Source organism: Dermochelys coriacea, chromosome 10 (genome assembly GCF_009764565.3).
Source record: "Dermochelys coriacea isolate rDerCor1 chromosome 10, rDerCor1.pri.v4, whole genome shotgun sequence".
NCBI lineage: Eukaryota > Metazoa > Chordata > Testudines > Dermochelyidae > Dermochelys > Dermochelys coriacea.
Genome location: NC_050077.1, coordinates 21,143,570 through 21,170,109, shown reverse-complemented (window position 1 = coordinate 21,170,109; position 26,540 = coordinate 21,143,570). Strand labels below are relative to the sequence as shown.

The window sequence follows — 26,540 nt, the reverse complement described above, 5'->3', positions numbered from 1 at the left end:
AGAATGGAGTTTGATTTACAGAGACAGCATAGACTGTCATTCTGAGCAATCCTAAATTATTTGGATGTCTTCCTCTAATACGGTCTGCTGGGGAGAAACTGAGAGAGTCACAATTCATACCCCTGATTTGTCATTGGGAGCAGAATACCATTATTAAGAGTGACCTTTTTTGGCTGCAAAGAATCCAAGTATAATACATTGTCTTGGTCCTGCAGTCCATCCAGGAGTTATTATCCCATTGTGGTAAATATGAGGTCTGCATCGGAATAGACTGTAGAATTGTTTTTTGTTGTCTTGTTCTGCAATAATCATATCAAGCCAAGAATTTCAAGAATGAATTTGGCATCTCATCCAGGTTTTTTTTTTTAAGTGTTTGATCCAAGGTGTCCAATCCAAAAGCCTTTACTTTCCTTACAATATGACATTTAAAATGTGGGCAGGTTTTAAAGCCTACACCTGATGCATCTTGCAGAGTGGTTTATAGCTTGGTTCCATCTGTTGATTTTCATTCTTACAGTGAGTCCCATCTGCAATCTCATGATAGTGGATGCTATTTTCTGAGATGTTTTGGTAGGAGAGGATCTTTTGACCATTTATTCCAGCTAATGTTACCCTTGACAGAGGATAGATCATTTGTTGATTACCTATTCTGTTCATTCCCTTTGAAGCACCTGGCATAGGCCATTGTTGGAAGACAGAGATACTGGGTTAGATGGATCATTGATCTGACCCAGTATCACCATTGTTATGTTCTCATGATTTTAACTTTCTTCCCAAGGTGCTTTATCACATGGTCATAGAGGTGGTCCAGGCCACGTGACTTGCGTGGTTTGAGCTTCAGTATTGCAACTCACATGTGACAGGTCTTTTTAAAGCCATGGTACTCAGATATGTGTGCACATTTAATTCTCCATCTTTCCTCCTGAATAATTCATGTGTCATATTTTGCAATGGCCCTATCCTTATCGTTATACATGAGCCTACTAGTCTTGGTGTAATGTTCGACCAGCATATTTGCAGACTTTTTGTCATCTAATTCCAGAACACCTCCACTTTTGGGGATTTTGGTGGGGTTTTTTAAAATTGAAAACCTTAGTCTGTTTGTTTGTTCTCAGTTCACTTCAGTATAATCCACAAATCAAATTTTAATCTGAGGATCCAGCCCTTTACAAATCTCTTTCTACTGCCTTCATCTATTTTCACAGTGACCTCTTTTGAGGCTTCATTTCATTTTCAACTGTCCCTTTCATCTCCAGGGTCTGTTCAACTTCCAATCAAATTTGATTCCTTTCTTTAAGATTTTTTTCATGCCAGTATCAGTCCAGCATGGGACCCATTTCTTCCTTTTGGGATGCTCTTTTTTTACTGTTTTTTCTGCACAGCAGATTAAAAAGAATTAGGTCTTTTTCAAGGTTAAATTTCATAGGTGTTTGAGGAATAACATTCTCAACTTTAAAATAGGACTAATCACTTTATGAAAGCTTTACCTCCTATTTATCAACTGAAAGCTGACTATCTTCCTATTCCAACAAGTGAGTACAGATCAGTGATCACTTCCAGCATCCTCCAAAACATTCCATGTGCAGCTCATGGACATGCTGCTGGTCACCAGAGTTGTATCTAATGCTGACTGTGTTCCATGTTATCTTGACATATAAGTCATAGTGCCATCATTCAAGACAACTCAATCATTGTCAGCAATAATGCCATCCAGCAAAGTTCCATTCAAATAATTCATTCTGTTCCCGCAAAAACTTCACTTTGGGCATTGAAATCTCCACAGATGATAGTTTCCCAATGCTATCACAAGATTGTTTTTATCAGTTGGCCTGACATCAGGATGGTAGACATTGATAACTCTTAACTCCTCGCCCCCAAACTTGAACATGCATACTGAGTTGGCTTGTATCACTGTCATCTCATACATTTCCATATCTCTTTCATGTTTGTCTCCCTAACAATAAACATCAGACCTCCACCCGCTCATCCCCTGCATTCCTTTCTCAAGCAGTCAAAACCCATAATAGATACACTTTGTTTGTTAGAAAGCTTTGTTCCTTGTATAGCAGCAACAGAGATATTTTCCTCAAAGAACTTTGTCAAGTTCTGATACAGTTCTGGATGCCCATTGCACTCAAATGCATGATGTTAAAGGTGGCAGTAATATTTTTGTTGACCCCTCCTCTGAAAACCACAAGAGGTGAGGTATTTGGTTTCCCAATGTAGTTGCATCACATTTCTGAACTCTCTTCTGAAACTTCATGGTGGGAATATGCTTGTCAGAGCCCCATTAGCCAGAGATTCCCTCTGGAAACACTCCACTATCACAATGAGGTAGGGATGCTCTTTACTTGTAACTGCAGTGTTACAATAGACTTGTACCATTCTAAACAGAGTATTTCATATTAGAACTAATGGAAGACCATGACCTTTCAGCAACAACAGGATAACACTTTTAAATGGTTGTCTAACATTTACCCAGTGAAAGAGAAATCATAAAAATAAGGTCCAATCCCATGAGGTGCTGAGTACATACTGCTAGGTGCTAAAAGCTAGGGAGTTTAGGATACTTAGTACCCTACAGCAGTAGTTCTCAAGCAGGTTTCAGGAGGGCCTCCAAGCAGGGCCAGCATTACTCGCTGGGGCCCAGGGCAGAAAGCTGAAGCCTCACTGCATGGGGCTGAAGCACAAGTCCCTGAGCCCCACCACCCAGGGCTGAAGCCTGAGCAATGTAGCTTTGTGGGCACCCTTGTAGCATGGGGCCCCACACAATTGCCCTGCTTGCTACCCCCAAATGCCAGCCCTGGCTTTTATATGCAGAAAATCAGCTATTGTGGCACAGGTGGGCCATGGAGTTTTAATAGCAAGTTGGGGGGGGGGGGCGAGAACAGAAAGAGAAAGATTGAGAACCCCTGCCCTACAGGGTTTATGTGTGTGTTTTAATTGGTTGGTCTCTCAATCTCAAATGATTTTGGCTTTTAGTGGGATCCTATCAGGTTTTACAGCTGGCATGACTAAGGAACAAGGACATAAAGTGATTTATTTCCCGGCCCCCCACCCCCACTCCTCAGGGTCACACAGTGAACTTGAAATTCAGGCAAGCTTTGCATCTAGAGTTCCTCTCCTACTCAGTCCTTCACTTTAAGACAACACTACTTCTATATACTGCCTGCTACATATACTTGCAACTAAATGACAACAGTGAAAAATACCTCTAATGGTGTGAGCCCATCTGGAGCATTGGTGAGTGAGTTTAATTTGTTTCTTGCCTGCTGCATAGTGAAAGTATTTTGAATGTGATCATTTCCCAGCAATGGTTGGAATGTACTAATAAGGAGACAAGTAACATCCACTGATGAAATCCCATTACCCCCATTATATTCAGCAACAGAAGACATTCAAAGGGATTTAAAGCCTATTTTTCCTCATGTACATTAAAGTCTGTTTCCTTCATAACAGCTTCATTTAACACTTGGACATGTTACATTTGCACTATAGATTTTTAGAAATCTTTTGTGAAAGATATCATTAATCCGCAGGGTAATACAAACACCAGCAGAAAGTGTGTGTTGCTATCATTTGGGAACCTGTAATAGTGTAACTGCAATAGTGAGAGAATCTGAGAAATGTCAGGGTAAACCAGCTGCCTGAGAATTTTTTCACTATACACAGGATTCTAGTACATACAATGAGGTGGGAAGATCTCGTATCCCATCTTTGCCTACAGCTCCTAGGGCAGCACCAACAACCAGGTCTGATACATTTTGTCAGGCTGTCCAATTATTTTAAGAATTTCCAAAGCATGCATCACTTTAATATCTGAACACTTATATGTCCTGTGGAGGCCTCTCTGCCTAGCATTCCTGTGAACATAGATGAAACTTATGGTTAGTACAAAAGCAGTGTAACAGCTCAACAAATTAATAGAAAAAATATATATTTCTAACTAGCTAATATGTGGCCAGTATCTTAATAATGGGCTGTAAGCCTGAGATAAACCCCTATATAAGGGTTATATGTGTGTTACAGAGGGTAGGGTAAGAGACTGGAGAATCTGGTCACTTGTTTTCCCATTTAAAGAAAAATGCTTTCTCATAACTAAAACCAAGAAAGGGCCACACGGCAAGCAAGCTTATATTAAAGGCACTTTGCAGGAAATGGTTATACTTCATTCCTGAAATATGTTCCATAGAATTGTGCATGCTCAGAACTTCAGACAAGCAGGCCCACTGAATATATTGACATAATAGAATATAGAACTGGTGTGGCTTGAATGGATGGGGGAGACATTACAGGGAAGCCAGCAGATTTCCACCCAGAGTGGATTTTGAAAACACCCGTCATTTGCTGCAATCTGGTGCCTTCCAAAGACTAAACAATTTCACAAGTTTTTTTTATGATCTCCAGGGATACATAATTTCTGGCAGAGATGACTGAGTAGTGTCCAGTGAGAGGTGACTCCATGAGAGACAGTGAATTACCTGACCTCTCTCTTCAATTGGTAGTGGCTCAATTTTTAGGCTAAGGGATGCAGGCATTTCACTGCTAGGAGTGATGGACTGAAAAAACAAATAAGATTCTGTTTAAAGAAAAAATCTCTCTAAAGCTATAGCATATTTCTATTGTCAGACTCCCTTTCAAGGAACTAGTTTGTAAATTCAAGTGCAGTCCATTATATAGCAACTCTGGAATAAGAGAGACAAGGTGGGTGAGGTGAAATCTTTTATTGATCCAATGTCTGTTGGTGAGGGAGACAAACTTTTGAGCTACACAGAGCTCTTCTTGAAGTCTGGGAAAGGTACTTACAGTGTCACAGCTAAATACAAGGTGGAACATCACATCTAAATCAGTGGTGCAAAATGTGCATATAGTTTTGCACGCTTCTATTTTGAGAAGTGCCCCTGCTGTCTCAGGCCAGCAGGGAGGAAGTCATTCCCTCAGGTGCTGGTTCAATCTGCCAGGGAAATGGGAAGGTTGGGTGTTTTGCCCTTTTAATACTGGCTGGTTGCTTCCCTCTCCCCCAATCCTCCTGCCTCATTCCAGTACAAGGTTGGGAGAATTGACAGTTGAACTGTTCATGGTGTAAATCCAAGTATGGCACATGGGAAGGAGGCCTCTGGCAAATATGGGATGAGGGGAAGTTTAGCACAGATCAGGGCACCCCTCATCTCTATCCTCATTCGCTTGTATGAAGGCGGGTGGTGGAAGATAGAAATATCTGTCTGAATCAATTGGATGGAATAAGGCATTAGCCAAGGGTGCCTTATCTCTATTAGGTTATGGCATAGAGCCATGCCCTCCTGCATTTAACCATTGTTTCTGCCTGGTAGGGCTGGGGTACTGTTCACCCCAGTTATTAAATAAATTAATAAATCAGCCTGCTGTGTGAAACTTATCCTCTGTGTGTTATCTTTCGCCTGTGTGACTGCGTCACTATGGGGTTCCATGTAGCATAAGGATCTCCTCTCTCGTCTCCCTTTATTCAAGGTTTGTAACACAGTTTGAGATCTTTGGATGAAGGAACCTAGAGAAGTGCAAAATACTATTATTTATCACTAAGATAATATTGAAAATGGAAGCTTAGATTTGTTAAGACTTATCCTTGATGAAATAGAAAGGGTGCTTGAAATTCTCTGCAACAGAAGCTTGAGCAAAGTTGGAAGGTAGTCCACACTGGAACAGAAAACATCAAGTAATATTTAATTCTGCAATCTTATTTTTTGTAAATTAAACTAAAATGTTTATAATATCAATTATCCATTCTGAGTCCATCAGTTTCTTAATTCATTTTCTTCATTACCTGAGTTGTAAAGACCTCAGATGGTCATTTGTGCTTAATTTAATCTGTGATTTTCCCAGAATAGTCGCTTTTGTTCATTTCCAGTTTTAATTACAGAGAAGTATTTTGTTCTGCAAGCTATCCAGCACATCCAATATATTAAAGGATAGAAAAGCCATTGCAAAATATATGTATGTTTCAATAGATGGGCATTCTGTTTCAGGAGGTTCAGTGATTAACATATTGGTTCTGTTTGTTAGCATAGGTTATACTGATGATAAAATACTTGGTAAAGTAAGTACATAGCATGTTAATGGCTGTTACACATTCAGAACACTGCCTGAGTAAATGGGCAATGCAGAGGGGAATGCTATAAATGTTGGAGGGACAGAATCCCTCCCTCCCTACCCCCCAACTTGAAGTAGCAGCAGAGCTTGTCTCTAGCTGCTGCTGCAATGTAGGGGTGAGGCTACAGCCTAAAGGGAGACTAAGCAGCCATGGCAGTGCTTGTGGCCAACTCCTACAAAAGGGGTATATGGCTGGTTGAACCAAGTTTTCCTGCAACACCCTGGCTGTAACTGCATCCAGTCACTAAGAGGACAGTCCTGTAAGGGCTCTGCCCTGTCTGCATAGGCTCTCTGCATCCTTTTCTCTTTGTCCAGTGGAAAGGAAATGAATCCTCTATCATTTCTTCTGCCCTCACTAAGGCAAGAACTCCTCCTCAGTGAATGTGCTTTAATGCTCCTGTTCTTTACTTAATTTGGTGCATCATAGAATATCAGGGTTGGAAGGGACCTCGGGAGGTCATCTAGTCCAACCCCTTGCTCAAAGCAGGACCAAGCCCCAATTTTTGCCCCAGATCCCTAAATGGCCCCCTCAAGGATTGAACTCGCAATCCTGGGTTTAGCTGGCCAGTGCTCAAACTGCTGAGCTATCCCTCCCCACAATGTTAATGATGCATATACTTCTCAAACAGAATTATTTGTCTAAACAGGTGACCTGCAAAGTGTCCTCCAGCAAAGACTAGAATTAACATAAATGATATTTCTAAGGTAAAACCAAGCCATGGAAAATAGAAACCCTCTTTTTGAAGAGGCAGGGAAAAAGAAAAGTCTCAGCCCTCTTTGCAGGTCACCTGTAATAAAACAATGTATCCTATCCAATCTGAGAGGATTTCTCTACATGTCTAGACCAAAAAAGGATCTGAGGGCTGATTATTTGAATCTTTTTCTTTTGCCATTTCAGAAATGGCAACTGCACTTTAATCATTTTTCCCCCAATAAAATGTCTTTTATCAACAAAGGAGAAAGGAATCTGAGAAAGCGAGATGGACCATGCATACAAAAGCCAAAACTAAATCTTCTTCTTTTGCTAGATTAACCTTGCACATTAACTTGATTTAAAAATTAGACAGGTCAAGCTATAAACTTCAGATCTGGATCTGATCTTTCCCAAAGTTAAGGATACTTGAATCTGGGGTTTTGATCCAGGGCCACCTAGTAGTAGCCCTTAGGGGCCTGATTTTTAAAAAGGTATTTAGGCACCTAAAGATACAGATAGGTATCTAGTGATTTTTTTTTTCCAAAAGCAGTGAGGCACTTAACTGATTTTTTTTTCCTGGTACCTTGGGTTGTTCTTCAATACTTCTAATGACATCAGGTTTGCACCATGGCTAATTAATGTTAACTAATGCCTAACTAATGGTGTAGTCATGGCTAACTAACTGAGTAGTATAGTCAATGTGTTCCTCCCCCGCACCCACTCCCACCCCACTTAGACTAGGAAAGGATTTAGTGAGAAGCCTGTGATAATACTAGGAACAAAGGCACTCTTTAGGTAGGGAGCAAAAGAGTCAGGATATCCAGCAGACTTAGCAAAGAATCTCCTTTGTATTTGTTAGCAGTGAGTCCTTTCTCTTCTTTGTTATAATGGATTCTGTAAATGAGCTCAATCCTGTGAGGTGCTGAACACCACCTGTAAGCTGGTCAGCACCCTTCCCTGGAATCAAGATTGCAGGAAGTGCTCAGTCTTGTAGGACTGGGCCCCAAGTTTACATATATAAGTGGTAGGAAGACCAGGAATTTATGTATGCTAAAATATTATGACCAACATTTTCAGAAGTAGCCTCTATGCTGGAATGCCTCCATTTTTTTTTTGGGTGGCCAACTTCAGACACCTTGGGCTTGGTTTGCTAATTACTCAAAACTCCAGTTACAATATTGCAAACATGGATAATATCTAGACAGAATCTGTATCTGTGTCAAGAATGGGAATTCAGTGTGCAAAACAAATTGAGTTAAATAATGTATTTAACACATTACATCAACTTTTATATCTCACAGAGTTACAATGATTCAAGGAATATATTATAGGTTTCTTGAACAAATGGAGCCTGCCCACACTAAATGAGTCAGATAAAAATCAATTACATTGTAGATTCTTAACTGTGGAAACAATCAATGTCACTTTAGTCCCCTCCTTAGCAACAGCAGATTGGTTCTGGTCAACAGATTTTTCAAGTTGGGTGGTGCAAAACATTTTTAATTTTTTCATAGCTTAATAAAACAAGTAATATTTGTTTGACTCCCTTTGAGCATGGAAGGCTCACTGCTATCAAAGGACAGGAATTAGTAAAGATTTATTTCTTGCCTTTGTCTTCTTTGAATAGGATAAGCATCAACATAATGACTCACTTGCACTTATTTAGTATGTCCCAAGTTACTTTCCCCTCCCATAATCAGATGGAGGATCCCTGCTCAACCTAGTTAACAAATGCCAAACTGCTGCCTTTGAAACTGACGTAGGAGGCTTTCATAATATAGAATTTAGAATGCTTTGGGCTAAATTTTACCATCAGACACATGCACTGAGATCCCACTGAAGTCAATGAGAATTTTGCCTGAGTAAGGATTTAGTAAAAACTGAATAGAGACCTCAAGATTTGGCACATCCCATTTTTCTTTAGGCACATCCTGTTCTAGTCATCTATGAACCTTATGTGGTCACCATTGTTTTGAATCACCCAGTTTACTTTCCTCCTAATATTAGGGTGGTCTGCTGGCATGCATCTCTTAGGACCTGGCTGGATTGGTTCTGTCCTGGATAGTGTACGATCGTGATAGCAGTGGGTGGCTGCAATATGGCACCAAAACAGGTTTCAAGCATTATCAACTTTGTCTTTTTTTTTTTTTTTTTTTTTTTTTTTGGTAAATACCATCCCCTCACAAGTGTTGTAATTACAGGTCAATTTAATCATGGAGAAATCACACATTTTTCACAGATTGGTCACTGCATAAATAGCAAATTTTGCACATGTGTTCATACAGTATATATGCAAGTATTGTACTGTACTACTATTACCTTTGTAATTTTCCCTGGATAAGGAAGTCTGCTAAATTATTGATTAAAAAGTATAATATCCAAAGTTGTACATAAAGCTTAGAAATACACGTTTATGCTTAACTACATAAAATGGCATGCAGCATCCACCAGCAGTTGCAATTGACATCTTCTCTCTCTGTGGGGTTAGTCCTGGGGGAATTCTGCACCACTGCATACTTGTGTAATTAATGAACCATGCATATTTTTAATTTTTTGCACAGAAAAAAGCTTCTGCTAAGTTGCTGCTGTTCTGCTTTTTGCCCCCTAGAGGGCGCTGTGGTGATAGAACACAGCAGCAGCTCCCAGCCAGCTAGGGAAGAGAGCCGCCTTTACAGCAGGCCAGGTCAGGAGGCAGGGGCTATGGGGAGACAGTCAGCATGGGTTGCTGGGGGGAGGGAGGATCAGACAAGGGCTCGTAAGGGCTAGTGGGGGAGAACAAACTGCAGCAGGGACTGAATGTGATTGAAGACACAGGGCCACAGGGGGGAGGGGAGTGCAGAGCTATGTAGAGACAGAGAGTGTCTGAATAGGGGCCCAGAGACGCATGGGGAGAGGGTGCGGAGTCACATGGGGATGCGGGGAGTGGGTTTCTGAGTGGGAGTGAAGGGGGACACATGCCTGACTGAATGGAAGAGGCTAGGGGTCAGCTAGGGTCTGTATGGGGGAAAATCACTAACTGTCCCCACCCCCGAAAAGAACTGTTCCCTGCTTTGCCACCCATACACAGCAACCCTCCAAGTTCACACCCAAGCTCCTTACCAGTAATTATTTCCCTCTCCCTCAGCTCCTCCATTACCCCTGACTACCCCAAGCCTTTGAACTGCTTCAATACAGTTGTATTGTAGTTTAAATGAATTATTACTCAGAGTTCTGTATTAATATGCCTAGTAAGGAATCTGTTTGTCAAAAAACAACTTCTGAATCTTTTTTGTCTGTATTGTTAGACATACTTGCTGACAGGTATTTTGAAATAAATTACCAAAAATAATTGAAATGGGTATGATTTTGTGTTTTTTGACAAATAAAATATGCAGAATTTGAAGTTTTTGTTGCAGAATTTTTAATATTTTGATGCAGTTTTCCCCCCAGGAGTCTGGAGTAAATACCTGAATACATTGAAATTGCATGTTCTTTATCCACAGAATTGGTAGGAACTGTAAGGAAGCATTTTGCCAACTTGTAGATATTTGGAAACCAACCACAAACAGAGTCTTAAAACTCAGTTACTTTTACTGGCATCTGACATTCTTTGACAAAGGTCAAGTAAGCAGCACATTCATTGTCATGATCTTTCTCCCATCCAGGAATTGCTTGAGTTAGCTCAGGGTCAAAACACAGAAAAGGCACCCCATTTAGCTAAAAAAGGTGAATAGCACTCAAAAAGTAGGCATCTGGCTGTTTAAACCAAGGTGGTGGTACCTGGAGTACTGGTTTAACTTCTGCCATTGACTGGAACATTTCTTGTCTGAGGCTGTTTTCAGCTTTGCAGTCTGAAGTTGTTGTGATGCCATATCTTCAGTCCATATGATCAAATCTATCAGTTTGTTGTATGCTTTGTGAATCAAAAGTGGCCAACTTTCAAACCATGTTAGAAATTGCATGAACTGGATTGCATGTTCAGCCATGACCTTCACTTGGTCTTCAGTGTTGCTCTGTTTTAACAGATTAGAGACTTTAAGCACAGAATGTGTGATTGGCATGATTTCAAGCTCTTGAGCCACAAATTGTTGGTAGTATTTAATATTCCTTGCATGGTAAGCAACTGCATTGAACTATGAATTCTACCTTGTAATCACAGGTGGAAGCGACACTAATTTACCACTTTGATTAGCCACATGGACTCCTTGAATTGTAGATTATGGCTTGGACAATGCTTGAATATTCTTTAAAAAAAAAAAAAGAAGAAACAGATAAATATGTATGCCAGATATCACTGGACATTGAAAGAATGTGTGCATTAGAGGTAACGTGAATTGCATTGGGCATCATTCCTTGTAGTACACCAGAGAGAGCTTTGCACATGTACATTATGTTATCAGAGAAATGCTGAGACCTTGTTGAAATCTAACCCTTAATTTACACCAGTCTTTACTACAGCTTGTGATACAGCTGAAAAATGTACTGACTTGAGCTAACCAGGCTAGGAAAATGGGATACAGCTGTCTTTCCAGCTGTCAGGTGTGAATAAAATGTGGAGTGTGGACTTATCCTATGCATCTGTTGCTTCATCAGTGACAACTGAAATGGAATCATATTCTGCCAGCACAGATTTTGTAAACTGAAGGCGTTTCACATTACTTCTGTTAGATAATCTTGGTGATCTTTGTCTGCACACTGGAAACTGCCAGCCTTTTACATGTTTTCTGAAGTATTCCCTTAGTTTTGGATTATCCATTTTTTTCCCGCATAAGTTACGTTGGCAGCCTCAAAAGCCTCCACTAGCTCCATTGTAGTGTCTTCCCTCCCCCCCCCCCCGCCCGGCTACTTTCAGTCATTCTTTTAAACTTCGTGAACACTGTTGCTTTTTTTTGTTCTGACTTGTCTCTATACATGCTTTTTATTATGCCATTCAGACTCAAAATGGCAATCAATTATGTTTTTTTTCCGAACAAATCCAGAGTCACATTGTAAGATGAACAAAACAATTTACCACCTGAACCTTACTACATGTAAGGTTCTCCATGGGTACTGCTTTACACAAACCAAAGCTGAAATGTTCTTTGCTTTTTTTTGTCAGCCATCTTTATTTGCAACAACAATCCTTTCACTCAACCTGCTTGTGCTCACTTATCGTCATAAATTTTGACACATTCTCAATCAACAATCTACTGTAACGACTGCTGTGCTCACTTTAGTCTACGTCATGCAACTTGACAAGACACAATCAATTATCCACTGATGACTGGAACGATATTGCATGATTATAGACAACTGTTTTCTGCATTGTGGCAATCACAAGTTTTGCAACATATCTTATGACTAATACATATTTTTATTTTGAAGGTTAACTTAGTGAATGATCCTGTATCTCACATTCCTGTGAAATCATGATCTAAGTAGGCCCCTAGTTATAACTGTTAGGGCTGTAATCCATTTTCTTATTGTAGGGCTGCTGCAAGTTTATAGTGTTTTGAATAGTATAGTTTTAAAATCAGATTGTATTTATTATATTCCTTATTTAGCTAAACCTTCTAAATCCATATTGTCCCTTTAACAAACACAAAGAGGTGGTCCTTTGTATATCAAGTTTTATTTCCCTTATTTTGTCTAACTCTTCCCTCAAGGACTTGTATATATCAGGACACATCAGAAACAGATGTTAATCCTATGTGTGTTGTTTACACCCCCAGCATTTGCTGGATTCTCTGAATTCCAGATGGCACATAGACTAGAATGACTATGTATAAAATTAGAATGGGTTTAGCTTCAAATGTGCACCTCTATTTTTGTAATTTTAATTCCTAGGTCTAGACCTCCCTGTTCTTTTCACCTTTAGTATTCCTCCATACTTGCAATCTGATTTCTTCCCTCAGTGGGAGTAGGCAAGTAGCTTTCTTTCAATACATTTTTGAACTACTGTTCATCAGAAGGTGACAAATTTTAAAAATTAATTACTTGTATTAGATTTATTTAAATCTCTCAGGAGTGCATAGAACTATACATTGCAGCAATTAATATTGGAAAGATTAGCAACTGAATTTTCCACAACTTTCTAATGGTTAAGAATCCATACTGTGGAGCAGGTGTTCTCAACCTGGGGTAAATGTACCCTTGGGGATATGCAGAGGTCTTCCAGGGGGTACTTCAGCTTATCTAGATATTTGTCTAGTTTTACAACTGGTTACATTAAAAAGCACTAGGGAAGTCAGTACAAACTAAAACTTCATACAGACATTGAATTGTTATACTGCTCTATATACTATACACTGAAATGTCAGTACAATATTTATATTCCAGTTGTTTTATAATTATATGGTAAAAATGAAAAAGTAAGCAATTTTTCAGTAAGTGTATGCTGTGACACTTTTGTATTTTTTATGTCTGATTTTACAAGTAAGTAGTTTTTGAGAGGTGAAACTTGGGGAGGAGGGTACACAAGACAAATCAGACTCCTGAAAGGGGTACAGTAGTCTGGACTCCAGAAAGGTTGAGAGCCACTGCTGTAGAGTGTGTAGTCTACTACATATGGCACTGGACCTGGATCCTATTCCTATCTTTGCTGCTATGCTGCTAGATAACCTTGAACCAGTCACTTCTCCTTTCTGTACTTTTGTTTCCCTTCCCAACTTTTGTCCGTCTCGTCTATTTATGTTCTAAAGCTCTTCAGGGCAGATAATGTCTTACTGTACCTCCCACCAGTTTGGATACAGCACACACAAAAAGAACTCCTCCTCCCTCCCAGTCTTTGTGTGGCTACTTAAGCTGCTGCTGAGCTCCAAGAAAAATGAGGCAACGCTGACTGGGGCTGCTGTCCACCGTGCTGTACAATTTCTAAGGCCTCCAAGAGGGCCTCATTACAAGCAAGGTTTCAGAGTAGCAGCCGTGTTAGTCTGTATTTGCAAAAAGAAATGGAGTACTTGTGGCACCTTAGAGACTAACAAATTTATTAGAGCATAAGCTTTCGACTTTGCAGGACAGTGGTTGGGGTGGGGAGGATTTTTTTTATTTTGAAATTGAGCAACTTTGGTGTAGAATCAGTAAGACAATATCAAGAAGAAACCCCACAATATTATTTTTAGAGTTGATTTTCATAGTTGAAATGCTAGCTGAATTTGCCATGAATTTTGTTTTTAAATATCTATACTTTCAGTGTTCAATCATAGTGTAAACATAGGTTTCAGAGTAGCAGCCGTGTTAGTCTGTATTCGCAAAAAGAAAAGGAGTACGTGTGGCACCTTAGAGACTAACAAATTTATTAGAGCATAAGCTTTCGTGAGCTAGCTCACGAAGGCTTATGCTCTAATAAATTTGTTAGTCTCTAAGGTGCCACAAGTACTCCTTTTCTCATTACAAGCACGACTTCTCAGAGGCCTCAGATCCTGGAAAGGGGTCCCTGAGAGCACAAGGTGGATAGGGGGGTCAGTGAGAGAGGCTGTGCCTTTGGTTTTTAAAAACAAAAAGAATTTAAACAGATGCTTTGTAGAGCTGCATAGCATCTTGAATAAAAAATGTTAGGAGAAAAGGGAACCGTGAACTGAACTGACAACCAGTTTTAAAGGAAGCACGAGGCTGAGGGGATTGTTGTTACGTTGCCTGCCGGTGCTTTCGGGGAGAAAGCGATTCACTGTGTTTCATAAATAAGGAGACAGAACCACAGAAACTTCCAGATCCCTTTATATTTTAATTTAAAAACAGACTACACGGGGGGGGGGGGGGGGCAGATTCAGTTCCTGTCTCACGCGCCCACGCTGTGGCTGTCACACACCAGCCGCCCAGCTGGGCACGGGCACCGCCGGCCCGCGCTCCGGCCGCCTCGGTGCAAAAGTGGGCGCTGGTGAGGTCAGCTCAGGGCGCAGGTGTTTTCACTCGGTCAAAGATCAAAACTGCCCGCCCCAGGGGGGCTGCCTCGCCCGCCGCTCAGGGGCTGGATTCCTCCCTTTGCCCGCCTCCCTCCCTCCCTCCCGGCCAGGAGCCAGGTGGGGCTCGTCCCGCTGTCGCCCCTTTGCCTCCCCCGCCCCGGCTGACCCCTCTCCCGCGCCGTCCCGCGCCCTCTTCGGGCCCCGCCCCTCGGGCGGCGGCGGCGTCGCCTCCTCTCCTAGCCGGCCCGGCCCCCGCGTTTCCCGAGCCTGGCACCTGGCGTTTCGGGACGCGGCGGCAGTTAGGCGGACGCTATGGCCGAGGAGCGGGACGTGTTTCCGAGAGCCCGGGGCAGGCGGCTGAGCGCCTTTCGTGAAGGTACGCGGCCGCCCGGCCCAGCACGGGGAAGGGAAGGCGGCTGGGTCTCGGCCCCCGGCGGAACATTGGTGCGGGGCGCGCGGGTTTCAGCGGGGCGCTCCCAGGCTTTGGGGGGGGGGGGGAACGGAGCGGCCGGTGCGCGGGCCCCGTCCGGCGGGGGGGCTGGGAGAGCCGGGGCGGGGGTGAGGGTCGTGGAGAGCGCGTTGGCTGCGGGGGAGGGGCGGAAGGTTACGGCTGCGAACCGCGGGGGGGGGGGGGGTCGGTCGCGCCGTTGCTGTGGGGCATGGTGGAGGGGTCACAGGCAGCCCCCGCCCGCCACAGCTCCGCTCCCGCCCGGCGCGCTGCGGTGTCCTCCAACCGTGGACTCTCCGCCGCTAGTACTCTTCTGTCCGCGACAAGATGACTCTTCACTCCCCATGGCCCTGCTGCACTTACTGCGGTGCCCCCCCCCCCCCCCCCGAGCGAATAACTCTGTAAGACGCTCACGCCCATCCCTAATATCAAATGTGAAATAAAGTTGGCCACTAGGTCTAGTAAGCTGCCTCCCACGGTAGTTCGTGGCTGATGTGTTTGAGAATATTGGCTGCCCCTGGGCCCATTCGTACCGCTTCCTAGTAACGCTTAATTCTTTGTAAGCGGTCTGGGTGGTGATCAGTTTATATTTAATGTACGAGTTTAGCTTACCGTTATGTCAGCTTCCATAATTACACACACTCCCAGGGGTTGTTAACCTAGCCATAAACTAAGATTGATTTACTATATCTTTGAAAGTCAGATGTAGAAACAAGTGTATTTGTTCTTGAATTTTCTTGAATTGACTAATAAATTTGTTAGTCTCTAAGGTGCCACAAGTACTCCTTTTCTTTTTGCGAATACAGACTTACACGGCTGCTACTCTGAAACCTGTTCTTGAATTGGTTTGCTGAGGTGGCTAAGGGCACAAAGCAGCAGGCAACTTTGTTATCTTTTCTTGTTTTCTTGGTGTTCATGGGGAATATTTGGTCTATTTTACTGCCAAATTTTAAAAAATCACCGATTTTGAGCCTGTGAAATACATGTTCGCTCATTCTGGCAACATATTAGTTACGGATGGGCTTGTTGGTTTGGAACAAAGAACTTGGTATTCTTGGTACAGGTAACAGACCGCCCCTCCCCCCCTTACCTGTAGAGTGAAATCTCAGTGAAGGAATATCCAGTAACAGTGAAAACATTGCCGAACAAAACTAGATCCAAAAACTTAATGAAATATGGTTGTATGAGAAAATTGTCCCAGACCACATTCAATACAAGTTTCAGAGTAGCAGCCATGTTAGTATGTATCCGCAAGAAGAAAAGGAGGACTTGTGGCACCTTAGAGACTAACAAATTTATTTGAGCATAAGCTTTCGTGAGCTACAGTTCACTTCATCAGATGTTACAAGTGTTTTCTTTTTGCCTCATATTCTCTGGTAACTTGGCATTCTTCAAATAAATACTGCCAATAAAATCTTTGAAACCAGTATTGATTTGGACTTGCAAACTTGTGTTCAGTGTTTATCTGCCATCTTTAGCTGTGATGTTTCCTTGTTCCAGACTTGCTCTGTTTTTTTGAAAAAGGCTGAAGTTCAATGGAAAAATTGTTTAAATAATGAATAAAGTTCTGGAAAATGCAGATCCCAGGCTCCATAGGTCCAAGATTCTTCCATCTGAAAATGAAAAATATTTGTTCACATTTTGGGCTAGGGTTCCCAAATGTCCTTGTTAATTTGTTCCACAGATATTGTTCTGTTCACGAATCTCTCAACTACTTTGAGATGCCTCTAACCTGTAATGTTGTTTTAGCACAATATTTCTTCAAAAAACATGAAAACACTACCCATTGGCCTCATTTTCTTTTCTTACTGTTTCTTTTGCTAATCCACTCCTTCTGCATTCTATCCCAGAATTTTTTGGGTACTCAGGTTACACACTGTTTTGTTGTAAATGGATCCATATTGACTTTAGGCTTGTGGGGTTTTTTGTTTTTGTTTTTTTTATTTTATACACATTTTCCTCCAAATTCCCTTTATACACATGACATTATATCCCCAAATTCCTCATTGTCTAGAACAGTTGCAGTGTTTCAATTAAGCTGCTTAGCCCTCTATAGTTTAGACAGCTAATTTTTCCAAAGAAATCACACATTTTTAAATGCTTGGCTTGTTCAATACAGTGTAGTGTAAACAGGTGTGTTTTTTTGTTTGAATTTTATAGTGCAGTTTAAAAACGTGATCATACTTACCTAATGCCATAGCTAAGGCCCTACCAAATTCACCATTCACTTGGGTCAATTTCATGGCTGTAGGATTTTAAAAATTGTAGATTTCATCTATTTAAATCTGAAATTTCATGGTGTTGTAACTGTAGGGATCCTGACCCAAAAAGGAGCGGGGTGGGGGCAGGTCACAGTACTGCTACCCTTACTTCTGTGCTGCTGCTGCTGGCGGCACTGCCTTCCGAGCTGGAGAGCAGTGGCTCCTGGTAGGGAGCCCAGCTCTGAAGGCAGAGCTACTGCCAGCAGCAGCACAGAAGTCGATGGCATGGTACGGTTGTCACGGGTTCCCCTGAGGTGCCACCTGGAACTGTGGTACCACTGAGCCCCCGAACCATCAGCCTCTGCACTTGTCTTGCACTGAGTAAAACAAAACCTTCAACTTGTTCGCATGCTCGAAAATGGCTCAAAATCTAATAATGCAAGATTTCACATCTTTCATTTCTTCTGTAGCAGTAGCTGCTGACAGCACAATGTTTATCTGATGAGCAGGACAGGTAATATGTAGCAACTCTGGTTTCTGATGAAGTTTAATCTCCCATGCAAACTTAGCCAAGTAGGAAGCTGAATCTGTGTTAGTTGTGGCCACGTTTTACCAAGTTAGTTGGTACATCTCAAACATGTCAGTTACTGCTGTGTCCACAAAACAGGTGTCAGCAGAGGGAATGAGTGTGACATCAGCACAAAATTCACTTTGAAATAAAAAAAATAAAAGGCCAAGAATTGGACGGTCCAAAGCATCAGGAGACTTGTCAAAAATCAGACTAGACGCCACATTTCCATCAGTTCATTCCATCAGTTTAGATACTAAAGCATCATTTTCTTTCAGATATTTATAAGTTGCATAAATTCATCAATGGGCTCCTCTGCAATTAACAGTGGTAGTCTGGCAAAATAAAAAGCATGCACAAATTCATTGACACAATCCTGCTGTGTCCGCTCTTTCATTAAAACCTTGATGAAGTTCCTGATACTGAGTACCTATCCCAAAGCTCACTCTTTTTTCTTTTAAGAAGAAATGTAGCTTGCTTTCGACTTGCTCCTTTATTCTGTCAGCACGAGCACTGGCCTCAATGCTGCAGTAGTTGCAGCACAGTGCATCCTCTTCACTCCGGTCTTCACTTTTCTTGAAAATTTCTAAGCTCAGATTTTCTTGCATTTTTGTCCCACATTTTCCTTATCTTTATCTGTGGAGGATTGATTGATTTATATTCAGCACCACACTAAATGGGTGCAAAGAAATAGGCGGGAAGCATCTCCTTGTGAACCAATCATACTGCAATATTAACATTGTTTGGTTGTTTTTTTTTTTTTGTTTCCTGACTTCCATCAGTGTTTTACATTGAGAAACTGTTTCAATCTCAGAGCTGCAGGGGACAGCAATCATTTAAAGCATTAGTGTTTAACAAAAAAGTACCCAAAAAAATATTGAGTGGATTGATTAAACTGGTGTAAATCAGTTAAAACTGAACTCCTTTAATTTAAAAAAAACCCTGGTAATTTATTGGGGAAAATCAGTAAAAACTGAAAACATGGAACACCAAGAATAATCTAGCTTCTAGAAACAAGTTTATCCTCCTCCTTATTGATTAAAACTCAGTTCAAAACTTTTACACTTTTTTTTTTTTTTGGCTGCACCTGGCACATGTTTGTGGAGAAGTTGTTATATCTGTTTCTCATGACTACATGTGGGAATTAGTGATGTTTCAGTACATTGTTCAGACACTGGCCTTATTTGAGACTGGAGCATTACAGCCACCATGGAGATGGAGAGTTTAATTCTCTGGACTCTGCTAAACTATATGATGATCAACTAAGATGGAAAGGATGCTCACTAATGTGGAATCTCTGTGGTCATTTGATGCTCTCCCTTTGAATAACTATTGTGTTTGTGATTCTATAACCTACCCAAAGGGGCATGACAAATGTACCTGACCTCCACTAACATTGAGGACTAAAACAACTGCTAGAGATACTGCGCACTCCCAAAAAAGCCATTGCCTGGTGCAGTTTTGAAGGAACAGAACTGCTATACAGTATTTAATTGTAGTATTGTCCATGAACATTTGATTTATGAAGAATCTTTCTTCACACAGGAGCAATCATATCTCCCCTCAACCTTCTTTTGGTTAGGCTAAACAAGTCAAGCTCCTTGAGTCTCCTTTCATAAGACAGGTTTTCCATTCCTCAGATCATCCTAGTAGCCCTTCTCTGTACCTGTTCCAGTCTGAATTCATCCTTCTTAAACATGGGAGAGGTTTACACTAAACTGGTGCAAACTGTGTGTGAAGAGTGGTTTTCTTGGATTATTTTAAATATGTTCCTAATCAATTTAAATTACACTATAATAAGGCTATCGTAAACCAAAATACTGCCTTTTGCATTTAGTGTAATCAAATTGGTTTAAAATTGCACCCAGTATTAAGAACTAGTAAACCGGTGGAGCTCTGTGTAAATTAGCCCTATTTCTTTTTTGGAAAAAGGAACTTACTACTTGAATTGACCAAATAGCAGAAAAAAGTGCTTGAATGTATTATGTACTGATCTTCATTGTTGTGTACTATGTAGCTGAACTAATACCACAAAAATGTAGCTATTGACTAAATTATTCAACAATGCCACAAAAATTAATCAAACTACACAGTAACCAAATATTGTTTGCCCATCCCTGTTTATTACAACTCATAGACTCATAGATATTAAGGTCAGATCTAGTCTGATCTCCTGCACAATGCAGGCCACAGAATCTCACCTATGTTTGAGCTATTGAAGTCCTCAAATCATGGTTTAAAGACTTCAAGATGCAGAGAATCCTCCAGCAAGTGACCTGTGCCCCATGCTACAGAGGAAGGCGAAAACCCCCCCAGGGCCTCTTCCAATCTGCCCTAGAGGAAAATTCCTTCCCGACCCCAAATATAGCAACCAGCTGAACCGTGAGTATGTGGGCAAGATTCACCAGCTAGATAGCCAGGAAAGAATTCTCTGTAGTAACTTGGATCCCACCCCCATCTAACATCCCATCACAGGCCATTGGGCCTATTTACTATGAATAGTTAACATGATTTTGGCAATTAATTGATCTTTATCCCATCATACCATCTTCTCTATAAACTTACCGAGTTTAATCTTAAAGCCAGATAGGTCTTTTTGCCCCCACTGCTTCCCTTGGAAGGCTATTCCAGAACTTCACTCCTATGATGGATAGAAACCTTGTCTAATTTAAAGTCTAAAATTCCCGATGGCCATTTTATATCCAGTTGTTCTTGTGTCCACGCTGGTACTGAGTTTAAATAAGAGCATTCATATCTTCCCCTCAGCCTTCTTTTGGTTAGGCTAAACAAGCCAAGCTCCTTGAGTCTTTTTATAAGACAGGTTTTCCATTCCTCGGATCATCCTAGTAGCCCTTCTCTGTACTTGTTCCAGTTTGAATTCATCCTCCTTAAACATGGGAGACTAGAACTGCACACAGTATTCCAGATGAGGTCTTACCAGTGCCTTGTATAACTGTACTAAAACCTCCTTATCCCTACTGGAAATATCTCTCCTGATGCATCCCAAAACTGCATTAGCTTTTTTCACAGCCATATGACATTGGCAGCTCATAGTCATCCTATGGTCAGCCAATACTCCAAGGTCCTTCTCCTCCTCCGTTACTTCTAATTGATGCATTCCCCAGCTTATAACTAAAATTCTTGCTGTTAATCCCTAAATGCATGACCTTACACTTCTCACTATTCATCCTATTACTATTACTCCAGTTTACAAGGTCATCCAGATCCTCCTGTATGATATCCCGCTCCTTCTCTAAATTGGCAATACCTCCCAGCTTGGTATCATCTGCAGACTTTATTAGCACACTCCCACTTTTTGTGCCAAGGTCACTAATAAAAAGATTGGTCCCAAAACCGATCCCTGAGGAACTCCACTGGTAACGTCCTCCAGTCTGACAGGTCACCTTTCAGTATGACCCGCTGTAGTCTCCCTTTTAAACAATTCCTTATCCACCTTTCAATTTTCCTATTGATCCCCATCTTTTCCAATTTAACTAATAATTTCCCATGTGGCACCGTATCAAATGCCTTACTGAAATCTAGGTAAATTGGATCCACTGCATTTCCTTTGTCTAAAAAATCTGTTATTCTCAAAGAAGGAGATCAGGTTGGTTTGGCACAATCTACCTTTAGTAAAACCATGTATTTTGTCCCATTTACCATTGACCTCAATGTCCTTAACTACTTTCTCCTTCAAAAGCTTTTTCAAGTCCTTGCATACTACAGATGTCAAACTAACAGGCCTGTAGTTACCCGGATCACTACTTTTTTTTCCTTTCTTAAAAATAGGAACTATGTTAGCAATTCTCCAGTCATACGGTACAACCCCTGAGTTTAAAGATTCATTAAAAATTCTTGCTAATGGGCTTTCAATTTCATGTGCCAATTCCTTTAATATTCTTGGATGAAGATTAACTGGGCTTCCCGATTTAGTCCCATTAAGCTGTTCAAGTTTCGCTTCTACCTCAGATATGGCAATATCTACTTCCGTATCCTCATTCCCATTTTTCATGCTACCATTATCCCTAAGATCCTCTTTAGCCTTATTAAAGACTGAGGCAAACTATTTGTTTAGATATATTGGGCCATGCCTAGATTATCCTTAACCTCCACTCCATCCTCAGTGTTTAGCGGCCCCACTTCTTCCTTCTTTGTTTTCTTCTTATTTATATGGCTATAGAACCTTTTACTGTTAGTTTTAATTCCTTTTGCAAGGTCCAACTCTACTTGACTTTTAGCCTGTCTCACTTTATCCCTACATGTTCTGGCCTCAATATGGTAGCTTTCCTTGCTGATCCATCCCATCTTCCATTCCCTGTATGCTTTCTGCTTTTTCTTAATTACATCTCTGAGATGCTTTCTCATCCAGCTTGGTCTACAACTCCTGCCTATGAATTTTTTTCTCTTTCTTGAGATCAGGCTTCCAATAGCTTCTGCAGCTTTTACTTGAAGTAATCCCAGGCCTCTTCTGCCTTTAGATCCATAAATTCTTCAGTCCAATCCACTTCCCTAACTAATTTCCTTAATTTTTGAAAGTCAGCCCTTTTTGAAATCAAAAACCCAAGTCAGATTTATTTTTGTTAATCCTTCCGTTCAGTTTGAACTGAATTAGCTCATGATCACTTGAACCAAGGTTGTCCCCTACAACCATTTCTTCTGTGAGGTCCTCACTATTCACCAAAACCAAACCTAAAATGGCATCCTCTCTAGTCGTTTCAGCAACTATTTGATGAAGGAATCAATCGGCTATTGCATCTAGGAAAATCTGAGCCCTGTTGTTGTTGGTTGTTGTTGTTACTAGCACTCATCCTCCAGTCTATATCTGGGAAGTTAGTCTCCCATGATCATGCAATTTCCATTAGTATTTCCTTCATTAAAAACATTAGAGGGCTCTATCCATAGTCAAATTAGATCCCAGCAATTGATAGCACACTTAAAGTACTATCACAGGGGAGGCTCTAGTAGTTTTCTTCCCCAATGTGATTTTTGCCCAGACGAACTCTTATCCATTGCATCGCTTTTTATTTCTTTACATTCTACCTCATCCTTGATATACAATGCTACTCCACCACCTTTACCTTTATTTCTGTCTTTCCTAAACAGCACATACCCTTCAATAGCTGAAGTCCAGTCATGACTACTATTCCACCAGGTTTCTGTTATCCCTATAATATCTGGTTTCACTTCCTGCACCAGTAGTTCTAGTTCCTCTATTTTGTTACCTAGGCTCCTTGCATTGGTGTACAAACATCTTAATTTTTGCTGTTTGGCCTCACTCACAATCTTTACCCGATTAGGCACAGACCTTCTATATCCAGTATGACTTATTAGGCTGGTATCCACACTGCCCTTCCTCCTTATGTCCATTCTCCTATGCACGGCTGTATCCTTGCTTGCTTTTGTTTTCTTCCCCCTCAATGCTAAAATCCGGCGTGGACATTACCTCGACATCTCCCAACCATCTCCCCCAAATTCCTAATTTAAAGCTCTCTTAATCAGTTGTGATGTATCTTCTTTCCCTTTCTGGCTTCATTCAGTTTCTTCTTTTCTTATAATAGGTCATGGTGTAACTTTTTTTTCTTTTTCCTGCATCATTTCAGTTTTTCTTCTGTTTATTTGCAATCCTTTCCTTCCTCTGTTTGTTCGCATTCTCGTATGTCTTTCCCTTTCTCCATTATAAGTTCTTCTGCCGCTTCTCCTAGAATCTCTGTATACTGACCTTCTCTTTTTTTTTTTTAATGTATCCCAACAGTCTCTCTGTCCCCATATCACCACTCACACCAATACATGTACATTTAAATCATGGGAATTTTCAGACATCTATAAGGTAGAGGACTAAATTTACTAGCCAGCGACCAATTAGTATGAAAAAAGTAGTCGTCCTTGTTGTCGGGAACAGTAATCAGGTGATGAGCCAACTCTGTAGCTCAAGTTGTTGAAAAAGGGGTAGGTGCTGGGATTCTTTCTTTGACCCCTTAAGGTGGTTCATTTTTGTGTAAACCTCTGTTTAGTATGTGTCTGATAAAATTGAAGCCCTCAGCCTTCTCTAGCTTCTGGAAAAGAAGTACTTCCTCCTTGTTCCTCTGGGCTGCTGCATGGGGGTTTCTGATGGGGTGACTTATACTCTACTCTTCCCAGAGACTCCACTTTTGTATTCTCCTGTAGTGCTTGCTGCTTGTGGTGTTCAAAGCTTTCCAGAGCAGCAGTGAAACTGACTTTCAACTACCTGAAAGGGGGTTTCAAAGAGGATGGCTCTAGACTGTTCTCAATGGTAGCAGATGACAGAACGAGGAGTAATGGTCTCAAGTTGCAATGGGGGAGGTTTAGATTGGATATTAGGAAAAACTTTTTCACTAAGAGGGTGGTGAAACACTGGAATGCGTTACCTAGGGAGGTGGTAGAATCTCCTTCCTTAGAGGTTTTTAAGGTCAGGCTTGACAAAGCCCTGGCTGGGATGATTTAACTGGGACTTGGTCCTGCTTTGAGCAGGGGGTTGGACTAGATGACCTTCTGGGGTCCCTTCCAACCCTGATATTCTATGATTCTATGATTCTTATCAGTTGCATAGCTGCCTACAGGGTTCTCGCTGGCAGCAGTGAAAACTGAGAGGAATTTGGTCTGGTTTCATTGTGTAGCAGAATGGAGAAACTTTGAGCAGGAGCAAGCAGCACCAGACAGCCTGACCTAGGAAAGCTTCCTACTCCTCCAAACTGAGTGAGTAGCTTTTTCAAACTGTCCTTTTCCTTACTAAGTCACAGAACGTGTCTGCTGAGTTAGAACCCTTAGAGATGCAGGCTTCCTTAACTCATCTTTATAGCGTTTCACTTTAAAAAAATCTAAGTTGATTTCTCTGCCTAAACAATGTCTTCGATGCAGCACATAAACTGATTTTTATGACTGTCGTTTTTTCTCATTTCCATGCAAGACACATTAAATAAAACCTAAATTATGTTGCGTCATTCAGCCAGTTCCAAAAGGGTTCCATAGAGAACAGATGGATGGATTGATCATTTCACTTTTCTGAATAAAAATCTATCTGAATGAGTTTTCTAATTTGCAAATGTGAAAGGTTGCATTTCAGATTTAAAAACTAATGGATAAAGGTTTTCAGTCCCTGTAAGACATGAGATTTAGAGGTCTTATTCATGTACAAGAGAGGACGATGACGTTAGCTGACTATAAATTTGTTTAACAATTACATTTTAAATTAATTGTAACGTAGGAACCTACGTTTGGCAAAGGGATGTGGCTCTAATGGCAGCAGTTAATAACTTAGAACTGATCCTGACATCTCTTTTATGAGATGAGGAGAGGAAAGTGGAATGGCATACGTTAAGAATAGCAGTTGCTTTTCCCAGTCTGTGTTTCAGTTTCGATGTTAAACAATTTAGTTTTTAAGTGTTCCCTCCTAAAGGATCCCCAAAACAAGCCACTTATTTAGTTGGCTAAATATGGGTTTATGAGCCTATTTTTTTGACATTTTTGTCTTTGATTTTTAAGGTCTTTTTATCTGAAAAAACTGAATTGTTGTATGTTGCCTAGAAATCAATGTAGCTACCATGGAAGGATGAAGTTCTGAGCTGACCTTGATAACATTTGAATCTGTAGTTCCAGGGGTGCTGAGCATGTTTCTACACTAGCCTTTTATTATATTTTAATTCCACTATTGCATCTACACAACATAATAGTTGGAACTGTGGTAACCCTGGTCAGAGAGAGTTCTGGTGGAAATACAGTTCTCCTTATTCTGCAGTACTACAGTGGTAGAATATGTGGGTTTTTCATCATGAATTTAATAAAAACAAGCTCCAGGACTTCAGGCAGCTATGAGTGAATGTTTTAATTGTAGGTATTAAAACAAGGATAAAACTTAAAAGAGGTAAGACAAAGGGCTTGTCTACACTACAGGTTATGTTGGTACAACTTATGTCGCTCAGGGATGTAAATAAGTTACACCGACCTAAACGCTGGTGTGTACAGCGCTGGATCAGGAGAGCTTCAGTGCAGCTGCGCCATGGTAGTTCTTCTAGTGTAGACTAGTCAGACATACCTTAAAGAAGAGCATAAAAGGGAGAAACCCAGCTGCAGTAGTCCAAAACCAAACACTTGGAATGCAAAGAAATGTCTTTAGACAATCAGGACAGCAACAGAATACTTTTGAAAAGTTTATACTGTAGTTTAGAGAAAAGTTGGGACACCCACATGCTCTTATCTGTAGGAGAATATGGTCTTAGCTATTCATGGACGAGTAATGAGAAATTTTTTCTTAGCCTGCTTTGCTATCTACATTATCTAAGGTGTTGGTTTTTTTGTGTGTTTTTTGTTTGTTTTTTTTTTTTCCTGTGGTACCCATTACTGAGAGATCTGAGGCACAAAAGTACAAAAAATTAACTGAAACTACAAAAATCCTGTTCTTTCCCCCTCCATAAGTTTCTGGTCTTAAGCAGGGTGTTAGGGAAGCTGTACACATTTTAGTTTGCCTCCAGGCTCGTATATTTTTATTCTAGGCTTCAGTCAGGAGCAATTATGAGAATCCTAAATTAAGGTTTCCATTTGACCCTTCTAATTCTCACTAACCACTTTGAGATCCAATGTAAATGACTGAAGCTAGCAAATAAAAAACAAACAAACAAAATAAACATGG

At 40.9% G+C, this 26,540-nt stretch overlaps 1 protein-coding gene across 3 annotated transcripts in view; it reads left to right on the top strand.

The window, feature by feature from the left end:
* The first annotated feature begins 3,122 nt into the window (after positions 1-3,122).
* The window catches only part of CPPED1 (calcineurin like phosphoesterase domain containing 1), an 84,333-nt gene continuing 60,915 nt past the window's right edge, over positions 3,123-26,540 (top strand). Inside the window, exon 1 of one of the 3 annotated variants that reach the window (XM_043494141.1) lies at positions 3,123-3,243. Coding sequence is in view for 2 of the 3 variants with exons in the window: in XM_043494142.1 (XP_043350077.1) it covers positions 14,992-15,055 (64 nt within the window). In the remaining variant the exon portion in view is untranslated. Of the gene's footprint in view, positions 3,244-14,758; positions 15,056-26,540 lie in introns of those variants that run through there. The other 2 variants (XM_043494142.1, XM_038419402.2) reach the window with 2 other exon arrangements.